We start from the raw sequence: 22,313 nt of genomic DNA, 5'->3' as shown, positions 1-22,313 counted from the left end.
ATGGTGAATGTTTCGTTTTTTCTAACCTAGCAACTTTGCCAAATATTGCTATAATACAAACCTCAATAATGTATATTCAGTAATTTAAACTTTTTTAATGTGACTTGTTAAACTCAAACAGAATTCTAAATACTTTTCCATATTATCCCCAAAAAGTTCTTCTCCATCTTCCTCTTCCACTGGCAGGTCATTCCCCAAGAGGTCACTCTCATCCTCAAAAGCCGGCAGGTCACGCCCTGGAGAGGAGGTCACAGGGTCAACGTTTGACCCCCGGGAGGATCGATGGCGGCGGCGGCTTGACACACTGGATGTGGCAGCCTCAGGGGAACTCATGGAAGCTGATGGTGATGTAGGTTGATCCTGGAAAAGCAATTATTATTATCCAGAGGAAACATTAAGCATATAAGAGTTATACAGATTTTAGGGACTGATAGTAACCATATAGATGGTGAGGTGCTAAACCATGTGATAATATGGCAATAGTAAATAAATAAGTTAGTTAGCTAGTTAGCTTGGTAGCTAGCTAATTAGTTAAGTTTATTTAGGTACAGGTACACAGGTACAATTATCATACATAGCATAAATTATCTAGTAGGTAAGTTATTAAGTATACATATTTAGGTACATATTTTCCACTGTGATTCATGTAATATCTTATTATTTAAACCTTAAAGGTTAAAACAGTCAGCAACAACCATGTAAAAAATCAGTCATAATGAAAGATGTAATAGCAATAAAGCAAACCAAAGTTAAGATTGTGTTCAAAATTTTCACCCTGGAGGATTAGCCACCCAGGATAACTCATGAAAGACAGCATGTCATCGAGGACTGTCTCTTATTTCCATTAGTAACTTTACTCAGGTACAATAAATACAGTTACATAAATTATCATACATAGCAGCATGTGTGTAGATTATCTAGGATAACCCAAAAGTGTCATCAATTTTTCCCAGGATGCGACCCACACCAGTCAATTAACACCCAGGTACCTACTTGCTTTCTAGGTGAACGGGACAACAGGGGTAAGGAAACATTCCCAATATTTCCACCCTTGCCAGGGATTGAACCATGGACACTGTGTTAGGCGAGAGCATTGCCTACAAGGCCACAGGACACTGTTTTTATTAACATTAAGATTGGCTTACAATAATATATACACCAATGTTAACTAATGTCAGTTAAATGTTATACTATTATAATTGTTATAATCTTACACACTACAATGTTACACAAAAACATAAGAAAAAAGGAGCACTGCAGAAGCCTACTGGCCCTGGTCCAAGTCAGCTACTGTCTGAAGCCAGTCAGGTCCAACCCACATCCACTCATGTACTTATCTAACCTATTTTTAAAACTAGAGAAGGTTTTAGCTTCAATGACGATATTCAGTAGTTTCTTCCACTCGTCCACAACTATTACCAAACCAGCGTTTTCCCACATGCTACAATGATACATGCTATATTGTGATGTTACGTTATATTGCTATAATATTACAGTGGACCCCCGGTTAACGATTTTAATCCGTGCAAGAGGGGTAATTGTTATGCGAAATAATCGTTATGTGAATGAATTTTCCCCATAAGAAATAATGGAAATCAAATTAATCCGTGCAAGACACCCAAAAGTATGAAAAAAAAATTTTTTTACCACATGAAATGTTAATTTTAATACACACAAACTGAAAAAGGCATGCACACTTACATGACACTTACTTTTATTGAAGATCTGGTGATGATTGATGGGATGGGAGGAGGGGAGAGCATTATCTTCTTACTGTTTAGAAGGGGAATCCCCTTCCATTAGGACTTGAGGTAGCAAGTCCTTTTCTGGGGTTACTTCCCTTCTTCTTTTAATGCCACTAGGGCCAGCTTCAGAGTCACTGGACTTCTTTCACACAAGATATCTGTCCATAGTGGCCTGTACCTCTCGTTCCTTTATGACTTCCCTAAAGTGTTTCACAACATTGTCAGTGTACAGGTTGCCAACACGGCTTGCAATAGCTGTGTGAGGGTGATTTTCATCCATGAAGGTTTGCACTTCAAGCCACTTTGCACAGATTTCCTTTATCTTTGTAGTAGGCAACTTCTTCAATTTCTCTCTCCCCTCCTCTGAACCAGTTTCCCCAGGTCTGGCCTCTTGCTCTTGAAGTTGATCTATCAGCTCATCAGTGGTTAGTTCTTCATTGTCCTCCTCCACCAACTCTTCCACATCCTCCCCACTAACCTCCAACCCCAAGGACTTTCCCAATGCCACAATGGATTCCTCAACTGGCATAATCATCTCAGGGTTAGCCTCAAACCCTTCAAAATCCCTTTTGTCTACACATTCTGGCCACAGTTTCTTCCAAGCAGAGTTCAAGGTCCTCTTAGTCACTTCCTCCCAAGCCCTACCTATAAGGTTTACACAATTGAGGATATTAAAGTGATCTCTCCAAAACTCTCTTAGAGTCAGTTGAGTTTCTGAGGTCATTACAAAGCACCTTTCAAACAGAGCTTTTGTGTACAGTTTCTTGAAGTTGGAAATAACCTGCTGGTCCATGGGCTGCAGGAGAGGAGTGGTATTAGGAGGCAAAAACTTCACCTTAATGAAGCTCATGTCCCCATAAAGTCGCTCTGCCACGTCTGTAGGATGACCAGGGGCATTGTCTAACACCAGGAGGCACTTAAGTTCTAATTTCTTTTCAGTTAGGTAATCTTTCACATTGGGGGCAAATGCATGGTGTAACCAGTTATAGAAAAATTCCCTAGTGACCCATGCCTTACTGTTTGCCCTCCACAGCACACACAAATTATCCTTGAGGACATTCTTTTGCCTGAACGCTCTGGGAGTTTCAGAGTGATACACTAATAAAGGCTTCACTTTGCAATCACCAGTAGCATTGGCACACATGAGAAGAGTAAGCCTGTCTTTCATAGGCTTATGTCCTGGGAGTGCCTTTTCCTCCTGAGTAATGTAGGTCCTGCTTGGCATTTTCTTCCAGAACAGGCCTGTTTCATCACAATTAAACACTTGTTCAGGTTTCAGTCCTTCAGCTTCTATGTACTCCTTGAATTCCTGCACATATTTTTCAGCCGCTTTGTGGTCCGAACTGGCAGCCTCACCATGCCTTATCACACTATGGATGCCACTACGCTTCTTAAATCTCTCAAACCAGCCTTTGCTGGCCTTAAATTCACTCACATCATCACTAGTTGCAGGCATTTTTTTAATTAAATCCTCATGCAACTTCCTAGCCTTTTCACATATGATCGCTTGAGAGACGCTATCTCCTGCTAGCTGTTTTTCATTTATCCACACCAATAAGAGTCTCTCAACATCTTCCATCACTTGCGATCTTTGTTTCGAAAACACAGTTAAACCTTTGGCAAGAACAGCTTCCTTCATTGTCTTTTTGGTGCCCACAATAGTAGCGATGGTTGATTGGGGTTTCTTGTACAACTTGACTAGGTCGGCGATACGCACTCCACTTTCATACTTATCAATGATCTCTTTCTTCATTTCAATGGGAATTCTCACCCTTATTGGTGTAGGGTTGGCACTAGAAGCTTTCTTGAGGCCCATGGTCACTTATTTTCCAGAAACAGCACCGAAAACACTGTAATAATACGAAATATTCCGAGTGTATGCTTGGATGTTACCGCGGAGGCTGGCTGGTAAACAATGGCACGGGCGGCACATGTGAGGCTGGCTGAGGGCGCACATTGGACGCGTCTCGGACGAAAATCGGTGAGCGGGTTTTTAATCGGTATGCGCGGCAAAAATTTTGCGATTAAAGTAAGCGGTATGCGAAATAATCGCTATGTGATGCCATCGTTATGCGGGGGTCCACTGTATATTGTTATACTGCTATAATGTGTTATACTGCTATAATGTGTTATACTGTTATACTGCTGTAATGTTATACAGTGGACCCTCGAGTTTCGGGAGCATCAACTTTCGTGAAATTTGACCTTCAGCGAATTTTTTTGGCAAAATTTGGCCTCGAGTTTCGTGATTAGACTCGTGTTTCAGCGACTGTCCGGTACCCGTCCGTCACCGTGCACACCAAGCCAGTCTCCCACGCCCTTCACACTCAGTGTGCCATTGTTTACCAACACGTGACCATCACCCCGCGGGTTCATACAATACATTTCATAATAATCCATTGTTTTTTGTGCTTGGAACTGCTAAATGAGTCATCATGGACCTAAGGAAAGCTAGTGCAAGCCCTTTGGTAAATAAAGTGAGGAACACAATCCAGAGGGATTTTGAAGAGTTTGAGGCAGACCCTGTCCCTGCCGACCCTCTGCCTGTTGTGAAAGGTGTTGTGGCATTGGGCAAGTCCATGGGGTTGGAGGTGACGGGGATGTGGAAGAGTTGGTGGAGGACCACAGGGAAGAGCTAACCACTGACAAACTGCAAGAGCTTTAACCCTTTGACTGTTTCCGACGTATAAATACGTCTTACGAGCCAATGTTTCTGACGTATTTATACGCATAAATTCTAGCAGCTTCAAATCAAGCAGGAGAAAGCTGCTAGGCCCACATGTGAGAGAATGGGTCTCCATGGTCAGTGTGCACCATATAAAAAAAATCAGGGAGCCAGTGGTGCATTGTGGGAATGCCATTTCAGTTGTCATTTTTCAGCATGTCTAGTGGTAAGAAATATGTGATTCCCCAGCAAATCTGGGACTCTTCTCTTCCCAAGTGATGCTCTAACACAGATGGAAGTGTCAGTGAAGATCAATTTCATGATTTGGAGGAGTTTGAGACCAAAAGCAATGGAGGAGGAGGAGGGGGAGGAGGGGAGGAAGAGGAGGAGGAGGAGGAGGAGGAGGGAAGGAAGAGGAGGAGGAGGAGGAGGAGGAGGAGAAGAGGAGGAGGAGGAGGAAGAAGAAGATGTAATAATATTGTTCCCTTGAAGCAAGAAAAAAAAAAGTCCACCCCATGACAGTGACAAGATAAGGGGAGATAACATCTGATAAGAGCTGACTTTGATGAGCGTAAAGGAGGGTAATATTACATGACCATCGCCTCCCTTTGTTTTTGCTGGTACACAAACATTTCTGTCTGTCTATTTGTCTGTCTGTCAAGCTCCCTGTCTGTCCATCTAGCTCTCTGTCTCAGAGAGAGCCACAAGACTGTGTCATCACATTTACTCACATCTTCAAGCAGAGTATAGCACTTTGTCTGGATTTCTTGGGTTATCCTAGGTAATTTACACTATGTATACTTGTATTTATGTGTACCTGTGAGACAGAGATAGGCAGACAGAAAGAGAGACAGATTGAAAGATATAGAATGAGGGAGAAAGATAATTAGATAGAATGGAGGAGGGGAAGCAGCATCCGACCCCATTGTTTTGACAGGGGTAGGGGTAGTGACTAATGAGATAATATGTCACTTTGACAGCTGCCGACTTCTGACTCAAAACAATTATAAGCCACACACTCGCACACAAGGAGGAGGAGGAGAAGGAGGAGAAGGAGGAGGAGAAGGAGGAGGAGAAGAAGGAGAAGAAGAAGGAGAAGAAGGAGGAGAAGGAGGAGAAGAAGGAGGAGAAGAAGGAGGAGAAGGAGGAGAAGGAGGAGGAGAAGAAGGAGGAGGAGAAGAAGGAGAAGAAGAAGAAGGAGAAGAAGAAGAAGGAGAAGAAGAAGAAGGAGAAGAAGAAGAAGGAGAAGAAGAAGAAGGAGAAGAAGAAGGAGAAGAAGGAGAAGAAGAAGGAGAAGAAGAAGAAGGAGAAGAAGGAGAAGAAGAAGGAGAAGAAGAAGGAGAAGAAGGAGAAGAAGAAGGAGAAGAAGAAGGAGAAGAAGAAGGAGAAGAAGAAGGAGAAGAAGAAGGAGAAGAAGAAGGAGAAGAAGAAGAAGAAGAAGAAGAAGAAGGAGAAGGAGAAGGAGAAGGAGAAGGAGAAGGAGAAGGAGAAGGAGAAGAAGAAGAAGGAGAAGAAGAAGGAGAAGAAGAAGGAGAAGAAGAAGGAGAAGAAGAAGAAGAAGAAGAAGAAGAAGAAGAAGAAGAAGAAGAAGAATTGTTTGTTTGTGTAAACAAGTTTTGTAAACAATATATTGATAATTATGTTTGTGTGCTTATTGTGTTGTATACAACGAGTGTATATATATACATTGCACCTTACTTTGGTCTCATAGGCCACATAAGTTATGTGAAAAAATAAAATAGTGAAAAAAACAACAAACCTTCAAATACAAGTAAACTAAAGTTTACCGGGTGAGCGGCAGTCGCCGCTGTTGCCATACGCGGCTCATTTTCTGCAAACTTCACGGCTCTATATCTCGGTAAGTACCAATGGCAAAAATTTTTTTTTTGGACTAAAACACTCAGAAAAATAATCTTAACATTTTCATAAGAAAAAATAATTTTTTTTTTTTTTGAATATTTGGCGACATAGAATGACAGTTTCAGAGAGGGGCCTGAAACAGTCAAAGGGTTAACTGGAACAGCATCAGACCACAGCCGAGGAACTTGCTTCAGAGGAGGAGGAAAAGAGAGTGAAGGAGGTTTCTTCTTCAGTGATTAACCCTTTGACTGTCGCAACCCCCAATCCTGAGGTGTCTCCTGGTGTCGCAAAATTTAAAAAAAAAAAAAATTATTTTTTCTTATGAAATGATAGAATCTTTTCCCGATTGTAATGACACTAAAAAAACGAAATTTGATGGAAAACTGACGGAATTATGCTCTCGCGAAGTTAGCTACCTCGGCGCTGTTTACAAATTGGCGATTTCGTCCACTTTGAGCCCTATTTTCGGCTAATTCCCTTGTTCCAGTCGCCCAAACTCATAGCTATTTCTTTAGAACTCCATTTTTTCTATCGATTGAGTACAAGAAACTGCCCATTTACCGATTTCAACTACCTAATAATGTGGTCAGAAATTTTCAATTTGGCCAATTTCACGAAAACTAAAAAATATGACAATTTCAAAATAAGGTCCAGAATGAACAATGCAGACATTCCTGGCTCTAAAATAACATTTTCTTTGTTCGTCAGTCACGTCTCCAGGCCCCTCTGATATTACTCTTGCTTTCTATTTTGAATTTTTATTCAAACAAAAAATAGAAGACTTACTATTATGCAGACTACTGCAATACTGTAATAATTGCATAAATAACATCAACCCATTCATGACTGCATATTAGAATGGCTAGTTGGACATTTATTGGACAATGGCATCATTTGTTTACTTTTGAACATTGGCAAAAATCAAACATTTCCCCTATTTTGAGCTCCATTTCTAGGTTCTTTTTATAGTAAAATCAATCAAAATCACCTCTATTTCTATAATATGTTTTCCATTCTATCAAATGAGACCAAGAAAACGAGAATACAACAATAAATACTATACGAAAATAGACCACAAAGTCGGCATTTTAATTAAAAAAACGGTCGGAGTTTTTTTTTTCTCATTATGCACTGAGTGCTTCAGGATTTTTTTTATATGGTGCACACTGACCACACAGACCCATTCTCTCACATGTGGGCCTACCAGCTTTCTCCTGCTTGATTTGAAGCCGCAAGAATTTACGAGTATATATACGTCAAACACGGTACCTCGTAAGACGTATATATACGGCCGCGACAGTCAAAGGGTTAAGGACATGTGTGGAATGTGGAATGAGTTGCAGTTTTGTTGAAAGTATCACCCTGACCAAGCTGAAACAAGCCACATCTGCAACATGTACAATGACAGTGTTGTGTCCCACTTCAGGGAAATCTTAAAGAAACACCAGAAAAAGACCTCTGTGGACAGATATTTTGTGCGACAGGGGTTCAGTGACTCAAGTTGTTCCCAGTGGCATTAAAAGAAGAATGGAAGTAACCCCAGATAAGGACTTGCTACCTAAAGCCCTAATGGAAGGAGATTCTCCTTCCAAACAATAGTGTACACCTTCCTCCTATCCACTCCTCCCGTCTTCCATCCACCCAGAAGTCTTCAGTAAAGGTAAGTGTAATGTTATTATTTTTTACATGCATGTACTCGATTTCTCATTGATTTCAGTATATAAATCTTTATTTAATTTGAAAAAAAATATTTTATTTTAATATTTTTGGGTGTCTGGAATAGATTAATTTTATTTCCATTATTTCTTTTGGGGGAAATGGTTTCGAGTTTCATGAATTTCGACTTTCGGCAGGCTCTCTGGAACGGATTAATCACGAAACTCGGGGTCCACTGTATTGTTATATTGCTATGTTGTGTTATACTGCTATAATGTTGTCATATTGTTATACTGCTATAATGTTGTGTTATACTGATATAATGTGTTATACTGTTATACTGCTATAATGTTGTTTTATACTGTTATACTGCTATAATGTTGTTTCATACTGTTATACTGCTATAATGTTGTCATATTGTTATACTGCTATAATGTGTTATATTGTTATACTGCTATAATGTGTTATACTGTTATAATGTTATATTGTTATTATATTGTTATACTGCTATAATGTTGTCATATTGTTATACTGCTATAATGTCATTGTTATACTTCTATAATTTTGTCATATTGTTATGTACTGCTATAATGTTATATTGGGTACTACTTTGGTATACAATCTACGTGTCGTGAAGCTACTTTGGTATACAATCTACGTGTCATGAAGCTACTTTGGTATACAATCTACGTGTCATGAAGTTACTTTGGTATACAATCTACGTGTCGTGAAGCTACTTTGGTATGCAATCTACCTGTCATGAAGCTACTTTGGTATACAATCTACGTGTCGTGAAGCTACTTTGGTATACAATCTACGTGTCGTGAAGCTACTTTGGTATACAATCTACGTGTCGTGAAGCTAGTTTGGTATGTGATCTACAACAAGAAAAGTAATAGCCTAACTTAACTTAACCTAACCTAATTTGACTCCTGTAGATCACGTCGGCTACGTAGATCACATACCAAAGCAGCACGGTTATATTGTTATACATACTGCTACAATGTTATATTGCTATACTGCTATAATGCCATGTTGTTACACTGCTATAATGTTATATTGTTATACTGCTATTACCTGGAGTTTACCTGGAGAGTGTTCCGGGGGTCAACGCCCCCGCGGCCCGGTCTGTGACCAGGCCTCCTGGTGGATCAGTGCCTGATCAACCAGGCTGTTGCTGCTGGCTGCACGCAAACCAACGTACGAGCCACAGCCCGGCTGATAAGGAACTGACTTTAGGTGCTTGTCCAGTGCCAGCTTGAAGACTGCCAGGGGTCTGTTGGTAATCCCCCTTATGTGTGCTGGGAGGCAGTTGAACAGTCTCGGGCCCCTGACACTTATTGTATGGTCTCTTAACGTGCTAGTGACACCCCTGCTTTTCATTGGGGGCATGGTGCATCGTCTGCCAAGTCTTTTGCTTTCGCAGTGAGTGATTTTCGTGTGCAAGTTCGGTACTAGTCCCTCTAGGATTTTCCAGGTGTATATAATCATGTATCTCTCCCTCCTGCGTTCCAGGGAATACAGGTTTAGGAACCTCAAGCGCTCCTAGTAATTTAGGTGTTTTATCTCCGTTATGCGCGCCGTGAAAGTTCTCTGTACATTTTCTAGGTCGGCAATTTCACCTGCCTTGAAAGGTGCTGTTAGTGTGCAGCAATATTCCAGCCTAGATAGAACAAGTGACCTGAAGAGTGTCATCATGGGCTTGGCCTCCCTAGTTTTGAAGGTTCTCATTATCCATCCTGTCATTTTTCTAGCAGATGCGATTGATACAATGTTATGGTCCTTGAAGGTGAGATCCTCCGACATGATCACTCCCAGGTCTTTGACGTTGGTGTTTTGCTCTATTTTGTGGCCAGAATTTGTTTTGTACTCTGATGAAGATTTAATTTCCTCATGTTTACCATATCTGAGTAATTGAAATTTCTCATCGTTGAACTTCATATTGTTTTCTGCAGCCCACTGAAAGATTTGGTTGATGTCCGCCTGGAGCCTTGCAGTGTCTGCAATGGAAGACACTGTCATGCAGATTCGGGTGTCATCTGCAAAGGAAGACACGGTGCTGTGGCTGACATCCTTGTCTATGTCGGATATGAGGATGAGGAACAAGATGGGAGCGAGTACTGTGCCTTGTGGAACAGAGCTTTTCACCGTAGCTGCCTCGGACTTTACTCTGTTGACGACTACTCTCTGTGTTCTGTTAGTGAGGAAATTATAGATCCATCGACCGACTTTTCCTGTTATTCCTTTAGCACGCATTTTGTGCGCTATTACGCCATGGTCACACTTGTCGAAGGCTTTTGCAAAGTCTGTATATATTACATCTGCATTCTTTTTGTCTTCTAGTGCATTTAGGACCTTGTCGTAGTGATCCAATAGTTGAGACAGACAGGAGCGACCTGTTCTAAACCCATGTTGCCCTGGGATGTGTAACTGATGGGTTTCTAGATGGGTGGTGATCTTGCTTCTTAGGACCCTTTCAAAGATTTTTATGATATGGGATGTTAGTGCTATTGGTCTGTAGTTCTTTGCTGTTGCTTTACTGCCCCCTTTGTGGAGTGGGGCTATGTCTGTTGTTTTTAGTAACTGTGGGACGACCCCCGTGTCCATGCTACCTCTCCATAGGACGGAAAAGGCTCGTGATAGGGGCTTCTTGCAGTTCTTGATGACCACAGAGTTCCATGAGTCTGGCCCTGGGGCAGATTGCATGGGCATGTCATTTATCGCCTGTTCGTAGTCATTTGGCGTCAGGATAACATCGGATAGGCTTGTGTTAATCAAATTTTGTGGCTCTCTCATAAAAAATTCATTTTGATCTTCGACTCTCAGTCTGGTTAGCGGCTTGCTAAAAACTGAGTCATATTGGGACTTGAGTAGCTCACTCATTTCCTTGCTGTCATTTGTGTAGGACCCATCTTGTTTAAGTAGGGGCCCAATACTGGATGTTGTTCTCGATTTTGATTTGGCATAGGAGAAGAAATACTTTGGGTTTCTTTCGATTTCATTTATGGCTTTTAGTTCTTCCCGCGATTCCTGACTCCTAAAGGATTCTTTTAGCTTAAGTTCGATGCTTGCATTTCTCTGACCAGTGTCTCCCTATGCATTTCAGAAATATTGACCTCTTTTAGCCGCTCTGTTATTCTTTTCCGTCGCCTGTAAAGGGAGCGCCTGTCTCTTTCTATTTTACATCTACTCCTCCTTTTTCTTAGAGGAATAAGCCTTGTGCATACATCGAGTGCCACCGAGTTAATCTGTTCTAGGCATAAGTTGGGGTCTGTGTTGCTTAGTATATCTTCCCAGCTTATATCGGTTAGGACTTGGTTTACTTGGTCCCACTTTATGTTTTTGTTATTGAAGTTGAATTTGGTGAATGCTCCCTCGTGACTAGTCTCATTATGTTCGTCTGGGGCTCCACGCATACATGTCTGAACCTCAATTATGTTGTGATCTGAGTATATTGTTTTTGATATGGTGACATTTCTTATCAGATCATCATTGTTAGTGAAGATGAGGTCTAGTGTATTCTCCAGTCTAGTAGGCTCTATTATTTGCTGGTTTAAATTGAATTTTGTGCAGAGATTTAAAAGCTATAATGTGTTATATTGTTATACTGCTATAATGTTTTGTTATACTGCTATAATGTTGTGTTATATTGTTATACTGCTATAATGTTGCATTATATTGTTATACTGCTATAATGTTATATTGTTATACTGCTATAATGTTGCATTATATTGTTATACTGGTATAATGTTGCATTATATTGTTATACTGGTATAATGTTGCATTATATTGTTACACTGCTATAATGTTGTGTTATATTGTTACACTGCTATAATGTTGTGTTATATTGTTACACTGCTATAATGTTGTGTTATATTGTTACACTGATATAATGTGTTATACTGTTATACTGCTATAATGTTGTTACATTGTTTTTATTATTATTATTATTATTATTATTATTATTATTATTATTATTATTATTATTATTATTATTATTATTATTATTAACACACTGGCCGATTCCCACCAAGGCAGGGTGGCCCGAAAAAGAAAAACTTTCACCATCATTCACTCCATCACTGTCTTGCCAGAAGGGTGCTTTACACTACAGTTTTTAAACTGCAACATTAACACCCCTCCTTCAGAGTGCAGGCACTGTACTTCCCATCTCCAGGACTCAAGTCCGGCCTGCTGGTTTCCCTGAATCCCTTCATAAATGTTACTTTGCTCACATTCCAACAGCACGTCAAGTATTAAAAACCATTTGTCTCCATTCACTCCTATCAAACACGTTCACGCATGCCTGCTGGAAGTCCAAGCCCCTCGCACACAAAACCTCCTTTACCCCCTCCCTCCAACCTTTCCTAGGCCGACCCCTACCCCGCCTTCCTTCCACTACAGACTGATACACTCTTGAAGTCATTCTGTTTCGCTCCATTCTCTCTACATGTCCGAACCACCTCAACAACCCTTCCTCAGCCCTCTGGACAACAGTTTTGGTAATCCCGCACCTCCTCCTAACTTCCAAACTACGAATTCTCTGCATTATATTCACACCACACATTGTCCTCAGACATGACATCTCCACTGCCTCCAGCCTTCTCCTCGCTGCAACATTCATCACCCATGCTTCACACCCATATAAGAGCGTTGGTAAAACTATACTCTCATACATTCCCCTCTTTGCCTCCAAGGACAAAGTTCTTTGTCTCCACAGACTCCTAAGTGCACCACTCACACTTTTCCCCTCATCAATTCTATGATTCACCACATCTTTCATAGACCCATCTGCTGTCACATCCACTCCCAAATATCTGAATACATTCACCTCCTCCATACTCTCTCCCTCCAATCTGATATCCAATCTTTCATCACCTAATCTTTTTGTTATCCTCATAGCCTTACTCTTTCCTGTATTCACTTTTAATTTTCTTCTTTTACATACCCTACCAAATTCATCCACCAACCTCTGCAACTTCTCTTCAGAATCACCCAAGAGCACAGTGTCATCAGCAAAGAGCAACTGTGACAACTCCCACTTTATGTGTGATTCTTTATCTTTTAACTCCACGCCTCTTGCCAACACCCTCGCACTTTCTTCTCTTACAACCCCATCTATAAATATATTAAACAACCACGGTGACATCACACATCCTTGTCTAAGGCCTACTTTTACTGGGAAATAATTTCCCTCTTTCCTACATACTCTAACTTGAGCCTCACTATCCTCGTAAAAACTCTTCACTGCTTTCAGTAACCTACCTCCTACACCATACACCTGCAACATCTGCCACATTGCCCCCCTATCCACCCTGTCATACGCCTTTTCCAAATCCATAAATGCCACAAAGACCTCTTTAGCCTTATCTAAATACTGTTTACTTACATGTTTCACTGTAAACACCTGGTCCACACACCCCCTACCTTTCCTAAAGCCTCCTTGTTCATCTGCTATCCTATTTTCTGTCTTACTCTTAATTCTTTCAATAATAACTCTACTATACACTTTACCAGGTATACTCAACAGACTTATCCCCCTATAATTTTTGCACTCTCTTTTGTCCCCTTTGCCTTTATACAAAGGAACTATGCATGCTCTCTGCCAATCCCTAGGCCTTACCTTCTTCCATACATTTATTAAATAATAGCAACAACCACTCAAAAACTATATCCCTGCCTGCTTTTAACATTTCTATCTTTATCCCATCAATCCCGGCTGCCTTACCCCTTATACTGCTATAATGTTGCATTATATTGTTATACTGCTATAATGTTGTGTTATACTGTTATACTGCTTTAATGTTGTGTTACACTGTTATACTGCTATAATGTTGTGTTACACTGTTATACTGCTATAATGTTGTGTTACACTGTTATACTGCTATAATGTTGTGTTACAATTGTTATACTGCTATAATGTTATATTACACTGCTATATTATTATTATATTGCTATAATGATATTATACTGCTATAATGCTATATTGTTATATTATTATTATAATGCTATACTGTTATATTATTATTATAATGCTATACTGTTATATTATAATGCTATATTGTTATATTATTATAATGCTATAGTTATAATGGTATATTATGTTATATTATCATATTATGACACTTATAATGTTATATGTTATAATGCTATATGTTATAATGTTATAATAATATATATAATAATAACATATATAATATAAAGCTGAAGGGGGTAGGAGAGTTTCAGTGGGGGGAAATAAATGGGATTAAATCTGGAGTATCTGAGAGAGTTAGAGGAAAGGAAGGGGTAGCAGTAATGTTAAATGATCAGTTATGGAAGGAGAAAAGAGAATATGAATGTGTAAATTCAAGAATTATGTGGATTAAAGTAAAGGTTGGATGCGAGAAGTGGGTCATAATAAGCGTGTATGCACCTGGAGAAGAGAGGAATGCAGAGGAGAGAGAGAGATTTTGGGAGATGTTAAGTGAATGTATAGGAGCCTATGAACCAAGTGAGAGAGTAATTGTGGTAGGGGACCTGAATGCTAAAGTAGGAGAAAGTTTTAGAGAGGGTGTGGTAGGTAAGTTTGGGGTGCCAGGTGTAAATGATAATGGGAGCCCTTTGATTGAACTTTGTATAGAAAGGGGTTTAGTTATAGGTAATACATATTTTAAGAAAAAGAGGATAAATAAGTATACAAGATATGATGTAGGGCGAAATGACAGTAGTTTGTTGGATTATGTATTGGTAGATAAAAGAATGTTGAGTAGACTTCAGGATGTACATGTTTATAGAGGGGCCACAGATATATCAGATCACTTTCTAGTTGTAGCTACACTGAGAGTAAAAGGTAGATGGGATACAAGGAGAATAGAAGCATCAGGGAAGAGAGAGGTGAAGGTTTATAAACTAAAAGAGGAGGCAGTTAGGGTAAGATATAAACAGCTATTGGAGGATAGATGGGCTAATGAGAGCATAGGCAATGGGGTCGAAGAGGTATGGGGTAGGTTTAAAAATGTAGTGTTAGAGTGTTCAGCAGAAGTTTGTGGTTACAGGAAAGTGGGTGCGGGAGGGAAGAGGAGCGATTGGTGGAATGATGATGTAAAGAGAGTAGTAAGGGAGAAAAAGTTAGCATATGAGAAGTTTTTACAAAGTAGAAGTGATGCAAGGAGGGAAGAGTATATGGAGAAAAAGAGAGAGGTTAAGAGAGTGGTGAAGCAATGTAAAAAGAGAGCAAATGAGAGAGTGGGTGAGATGTTATCAACAAATTTTGTTGAAAATAAGAAAAAGTTTTGGAGTGAGATTAACAAGTTAAGAAAGCCTAGAGAACAAATGGATTTGTCAGTTAAAAATAGGAGAGGAGAGTTATTAAATGGAGAGTTAGAGGTATTGGGAAGATGGAGGGAATATTTTGAGGAATTGTTAAATGTTGATGAAGATAGGGAAGCTGTGATTTCGTGTATAGGACAAGGAGGAATAACATCTTGTAGGAGTGAGGAAGAGCCAGTTGCGAGTGTGGGGGAAGTTCGTGAGGCAGTAGGTAAAATGAAAGGGTGTAAGGCAGCCGGGATTGAGGGGATAAAGATAGAAATGTTAAAAGCAGGTGGGGATATAGTTTTGGAGTGGTTGGTGCAATTATTTAATAAATGTATGGAAGAGGGTAAGGTACCTAGGGATTGGCAGAGAGCATGCATAGTTCCTTTGTATAAAGGCAAAGGGGATAAAAGAGAGTGCAAAAATTATAGGGGGATAAGTTTGCTGAGTATACCTGGTAAAGTGTATGGTAGAGTTATTATTGAAAGAATTAAGAGTAAGACGGAGAATAGGATAGCAGATGAACAAGGAGGCTTTAGGAAAGGTAGGGGGTGTGTGGACCAGGTGTTTACAGTGAAACATGTAAGTGAACAGTATTTAGATAAGGTTAAAGAGGTCTTTGTGGCATTTATGGATTTGGAAAAGGCATATGACAGGGTGGATAGGGGGGCAATGTGGCAGATGTTGCAAGTGTATGGTGTAGGAGGTAGGTTACTGAAAGCAGTGAAGAGTTTTTACGAGGATAGTGAGGCTCAAGTTAGAGTATGTAGGAAAGAGGGAAATTATTTCCCAGTAAAAGTAGGCCTTAGACAAGGATGTGTGATGTCACCGTGGTTGTTTAATATATTTATAGATGGGGTTGTAAGAGAAGTAAATGCAAGGGTCTTGACAAGAGGCGTGGAGTTAAAAGATAAAGAATCACACACAAAGTGGGAGTTGCCACAGCTGCTCTTTGCTGATGACACTGTGCTCTTGGGAGATTCTGAAGAGAAGTTGCAGAGATTGGTGGATGAATTTGGTAGGGTGTGCAAAAGAAGAAAATTAAAGGTGAATACAGGAAAGAGTAAGGTTATGAGGATAACAAAAAGATTAGGTGATGAAAGATTGAATATCAGATTGGAGGGACAGAGTATGGAGGAGGTGAATGTATTCAGATATTTGGGAGTGGACGTGTCAGCGGATGGGTCTATGAAAGATGAGGTGAATCATAGAATTGATGAGGGAAAAAGAGTGAGTGGTGCACTTAGGAGTCTGTGGAGACAAAGAACTTTGTCCTTGGAGGAAAAGAGGGGAATGTATGAGAGTATAGTTTTACCAACGCTCTTATATGGGTGTGAAGCATGGGTGATGAATGTTGCAGCGAGGAGAAGGCTGGAGGCAGTGGAGATGTCATGTCTGAGGGCAATGTGTGGTGTGAATATAATGCAGAGAATTGTAGTTTGGAAGTTAGGAGGAGGTGCGGGATTACCAAAACTGTTGTCCAGAGGGCTGAGGAAGGGTTGTTGAGGTGGTTCGGACATGTAGAGAGAATGGAGCGAAACAGAATGACTTCAAGAGTGTATCAGTCTGTAGTGGAAGGAAGGCGGGGTAGGGGTCGGCCTAGGAAAGGTTGGAGAGAGGGGGTAAACGAGGTTTTGTGTGCGAGGGGCTTGGACTTCCAGCAGGTATGCGTGAGCGTGTTTGATAGGAGTGAATGGAGACAAATGGTTTTTAATACTTGACGTGCTGTTGGAGTGTGAGCAAAGTAACATTTATGAAGGGGTTCAGGGAAACCGGCAGGCCGGAATTGAGTCCTGGAGATGGGAAGTACAGTGCCTGCACTCTGAAGGAGGGGTGTTAATGTTGCAGTTTAAAAACTGTTGTGTAAAGCACCCTTCTGGCAAGACAGTGATGGAGTGAATGATGGTTTTACAAAGGGGCGTTCCTGCCTTACGAATTTATTAACTTTTTTCACTAAGGTATTTGAGGAGGTAGATCATGGTAATGAATATGATATTGTGTATATGGACTTCAGTAAGGCTTTTGACAGGGTCCCACATCAGAGACTATTGAGGAAAATTAAAGCACATGGAATAGGAGAAATTTTTTCCTGGATAGAGGCATGGTTGACAAATAGGCAGCAGAGAGTTTGCATAAATGGGGAGAAATCAGAGTGGGGAAGCGTCACGAGCGGTGTTCCACAGGGGTCAGTGTTGGGCCCCCTGCTGTTCACAATCTACATAAACGACATAGATGAGGGCATAAAGAGCGACATCGGCAAGTTTGCCGATGACACCAAAATAGGCCGTCGAATTCATTCTGACGAGGACATTCGAGCACTCCAGGAAGATTTGAATAGACTGATGCAGTGGTCAGAGAAGTGGCAGATGCAGTTTAATATAGACAAATGCAAAGTTCTAAATGTTGGACAGGACAATAACCATGCCACATATAAACTAAATAATGTAGATCTTAATATTACGGATTGCGAAAAAGATTTAGGAGTTCTGGTTAGCAGTAATCTGAAACCAAGACAACAGTGCATAAGTGTTCGCAATAAAGCTAATAGAATCCTTGGCTTCATATCAAGAAGCATAAATAATAGGAGTCCTCAGGTTGTTCTTCAACTCTATACATCCTTGGTTAGGCCTCATTTAGATTATGCTGCACAGTTTTGGTCACCGCATTACAGAATGGATATAAATTCTCTGGAAAATGTACAAAGGAGGATGACAAAGTTGATCCCATGTATCAGAAACCTTCCCTATGAGGATAGACTAAGGGCCCTGAAACTGCACTCTCTAGAAAGACGTAGAATTAGGGGGGATATGATTGAGGTGTATAAATGGAAGACAGGAATAAATAAAGGGGATGTAAATAGTGTGCTGAAAATATCTAGCCTAGACAGGACTCGCAGCAATGGTTTTAAGTTGGAAAAATTCAGATTCAGGAAGGATATAGGAAAGTACTGGTTTGGTAATAGAGTTGTGGATGAGTGGAACAAACTCCCAAATACCGTTATAGAGGCCAGAACGTTGTGTAGCTTTAAAAATAGGTTGGATAAATACATGAGTAGATGTGGGTGGGTGTGAGTTAGACCTGATAGCTTGTGCTACCAGGTCGGTTGCCGTGTTCCTCCCTTAAGTCAATGTGACCTGACCTGACTAGGTTGGGTGCATTGGCTTAAGCCGGTAGGAGACTTGGACCTGCCTCGCATGGGCCAGTAGGCCTTCTGCTAGTGGGATGAATTGTAAAGGACCTGCCTAGTATGGGCCAACAGGCCTGCTGCAGTGTTCCTCCTTTCTTATGTTCTTATGTTCTTATGTATCAAGAAAGTCACCCGACTCTAAATTTCCTGTCAAATTGCTCCAGTCAATCTGTCTATAGTTGAAATCTCCCATTAGCACAACATTTTCGTATGTAGATGCCTTACGAATTTCGTCCCATATTAGTTTACTGCACTCCCTTTCAAGATTTGGGGCCCTGTAAATCACACCCAAAATTAGTTTTTCTCGGCCCTCGAGAAGCTGTAACCAAACAGATTCAGTGGCTGACGCTTCTAATTTTATATCTTGTCTAACACAACAATTTAAATTATCTCTGACATACATCGCTACTCCACCACCCTTCCTGTTGACCCTGTCAGTGTGGAATAATTTATAGCCTTGTATGTGACATTCAGAGGGCATCTCTCTATCTTTCAGATTGAGCCAGGTCTCAGTTATAGCAATAATATCTATGTTTCCTGCACTTGTAATTAATCTTAGCTCATCTATCTTATTTCTTACACTCCTGCTATTAGTATAGTAAACCTTAAGGGAGCTAGTCCCTTGCTGTCCTCTGCTGTCCCCCTTTGTTTGCTGACCTGATCTATTGTCTTTCTTTATAACTTCATGCTGAATGCCTTTTATACATTTACTGATTCCAACCCTAGTGTTGCAACCTGCTTGTTTCCCACACACACCCAAACCTCTATCTTCTATCAGTTTAAAATCATAGGCATTTCACCAATGGCCTTCTCAATCGAGTCTGCAAGTGCTACCACCCCAGCCCCAGAGAGATGTACCCCATCCCTGGCATACATATCATGTTTGCCATAAAAGTTGTTCCAGTTGTCAATGAATGGGATTGCAAGTTCCTTGCAGTATGTGTCTAGCCAGCAATTTACACCAATTGCCCTAGACAACCATTCATTTCCTACTCCCCTTCTAGGCAAGATGCTACATATGATTGGGACCCCTCCCTTAGACTTAATGAAATCTATAGCTGACCTGTACTTACCTAGCAGCTCTTCTCTCCTACCCTTCCCAATATCATTTCCACCAGCACTGAGACAAATAATGGGCTTGTTCCCATTACCTGACATGATATTATCCAGCCTGTTAACTATGTCCCCAACACCAGCTCCAGGGAAGCACACTATCTCTCATCTTCTTATTCCTATTACAAAAAGCACGGTCAATATATCTTACCTGAGAGTCACCAACCACAAGAATGCGCTTACCTTATAATGTTATGTTATAATGTTATGTTATAATGTTATGTTATAATGTTATGTTATAATGTTATGTTATAATGTTATGTTATAATGTTATGTTATAATGTTATGTTATAATGTTATGTTATAATGTTATGTTATATGTTATGTTATAATGTTGTTATATATGTTATAATGTTATGTTATATGTTATGTTATAATGTTATGTTATATGTTGTTATAATGTTATGTTATATGTTATATGTTATGTTATATGCTATGTTATAATGTTATATATATGTTATGTTATATGCTATGTTATAATGTTATATATATGTTATGTTATATGCTATGTTATAATGTTATGTTATATACCTGGAGTTTACCTGGAGAGAGTTTCGGGGGTCAACGCCCCCGCAGCCCGGTCTGTGACCAGGCCTCCTGGTGGATCAGCGCCTGATCAACCAGGCTGTTGCTGCTGGCTGCACGCAAACCAACGTACGAGCCACAGCCCGGCTGATCAGGAACTGACTTTAGGTGCTTGTCCAGTGCCAGCTTGAAGACTGCCAGGGGTCTGTTGGTAATCCCCCTTATGTTATATATGTTATAATGTTATGTTATAATGTTATGTTATAATGTTATGTTATATATGTTATAATGTTATGTTATAATGTTATGTTATAATGTTATATATGTTATGTTAAGTAAAAGGACACAAGTGCAACTAATGTGACATTTATTGTGGCAACGTTTCGCTCTCCAGGAGCTTTATCAAGCCAATGGCTTGATAAAGCTCCTGGAGAGCGAAACGTTGCCACAATAAATGTCACATTAGTTGCACTTGTGTCCTTTTACTTTACATATTGTCGGTAATTCTACCAACTTTATTACATATGTTATGTTATATGCTATGTTATAATGTTATGTTATATGTTATATGTTATGTTATATGTTATGTTATATGCTATATGTTATGTTATATGTTATGTTATATGTTATGTTATATGTTATGTTATAATGTTATGTTATAATGTTGTTATATGTTATGTGCTATGTTATAATGTTATGTTATATATGTTATATGTTATGTTATAATGTTTATGTTATGTTATAATGTTTATGTTATGTTATAATGTTTATGTTATGTTATAATGTTTATGTTATATGTTATGTTATATATGTTATATGTTATGTTATATGCTATGTTATAATGTTATATGTTATGTTATAATGTTATGTTATAATGTTGTTATATGTTATGTGCTATGTTATAATGTTATGTTATATGTTATGTTATGTTGTTATATGCTATGTTATAATGTTATGTTATATGTTATGTTATATGTTATGTTATAATGTTATGTTATAATGTTATGTTATATATGTTATATGTTATGTTATATGCTATGTTATAATGTTATAATATGTTATAATGTTATGTTATAATGTTATGTTATAATGTTATATATTATAATGTTATATATTATAATGTTATATATTATAATGTTATATATTATGTGTTATAATGTTTTATGTTATGGTATATGTCACGTTAATTAACATTAAGGTCAATGTAAAATTTATTTAAAGAAGATGAAGACAACATAAATATATTATTTAAGTTGGATCCCAATGGAAATAAAATCAGTCAGTGTGACTTTCTTTGGTTATCTTGGAGGTGATGTACACATGTATGATAACTTGTGTCAACCTCTACCTGCATAAACTTATTTACTAAGTTAAAACAAGTGGAACATAATGTTAAATTACTTACAGACATGATAGTTATTGCTACTTCTTGTTGTTACTGTCCCTGTTGTTACTGTCCCTGTTGTTACTGCTGCTGTTGTTACTGCTGCTGTTGCCTCAGCTGCTGCTGTTGTTACTGCTGCTGTTGTTACTGCTGCTGTTGCCTCAGCTGCTGCTGTTGTTACTGCTGCTGTTGTTACTGCTGCTGTTGCCTCAGCTGCTGCTGTTGTTACTGCTGCTGTTGTTACTGTCCCTGTTGTTACTGCTGCTGTTGTTACTGCTGCTGTTGTTACTGTCCCTGTTGTTACTGCTGCTGTTGTTACTGCTGCTGTTGCCTCAGCTGCTGCTGTTGTTGTTACTGTGAGAAAAGCGCGCCAAAATTGCACATAATGGCGGGAGTGAGTAAAGCAACAATATTATTATCATGATAAAACCCTATATATAACATGAAATATACATACAATACCATGTATCTGATATACAAAATATTTATCTGTACAAAACAATGTATATTACTTGTTTAAATCGCTTAAAACACATTCAAAATGACAAGATAATGTACCCGCCAAGTCAACTCAAGGTTTCAATATCTTAGGCGGGACATTTAAATATTTTATAATAATAATAATTAATAATAATAATAATAATAATAATAATAATAATAATAATAATAATAATAATAATAATAATAATAATAATAATAATAATAATAATAATAATAATAATCTTTCTACAAGTACAAGGTATGCATGCCTAGCTGTCATCAATGACATACGACTATACAGAAAGCCCCTTGTAATGGAGAGCAATTTGGGCAAATTATGTCAATTTTGTCCCAGGATGCGACCCATACCAGTCGGCTACACCCAGGTATCCATTTTAGTGA

The 22,313-nt window shown here is 39.2% G+C and overlaps 1 protein-coding gene across 2 annotated transcripts in view; it reads right to left on the bottom strand.

The window, feature by feature from the left end:
• Positions 1-21,813, bottom strand: part of Mcm2 (DNA replication licensing factor Mcm2) — a gene marked incomplete at its 3' end in the record, with an annotated part of 141,245 nt that extends 119,432 nt beyond the window's left edge. The window contains 3 exon segments of one of the 2 annotated variants that reach the window (XM_070084358.1): positions 134-360; positions 21,453-21,518; positions 21,678-21,746. In XM_070084358.1, the coding sequence (XP_069940459.1) occupies positions 134-360; positions 21,453-21,458 (233 nt within the window). 2 annotated transcript variants of the gene reach the window in all.
• Positions 21,814-22,313: the final 500 nt, after the last annotated feature.

This window comes from Cherax quadricarinatus, chromosome 12 (assembly GCF_038502225.1).
Source record: "Cherax quadricarinatus isolate ZL_2023a chromosome 12, ASM3850222v1, whole genome shotgun sequence".
NCBI lineage: Eukaryota > Metazoa > Arthropoda > Malacostraca > Decapoda > Parastacidae > Cherax > Cherax quadricarinatus.
Note: the sequence above shows the minus strand (reverse complement) of the source record. Positions and strands in the feature narration are given on the sequence as shown.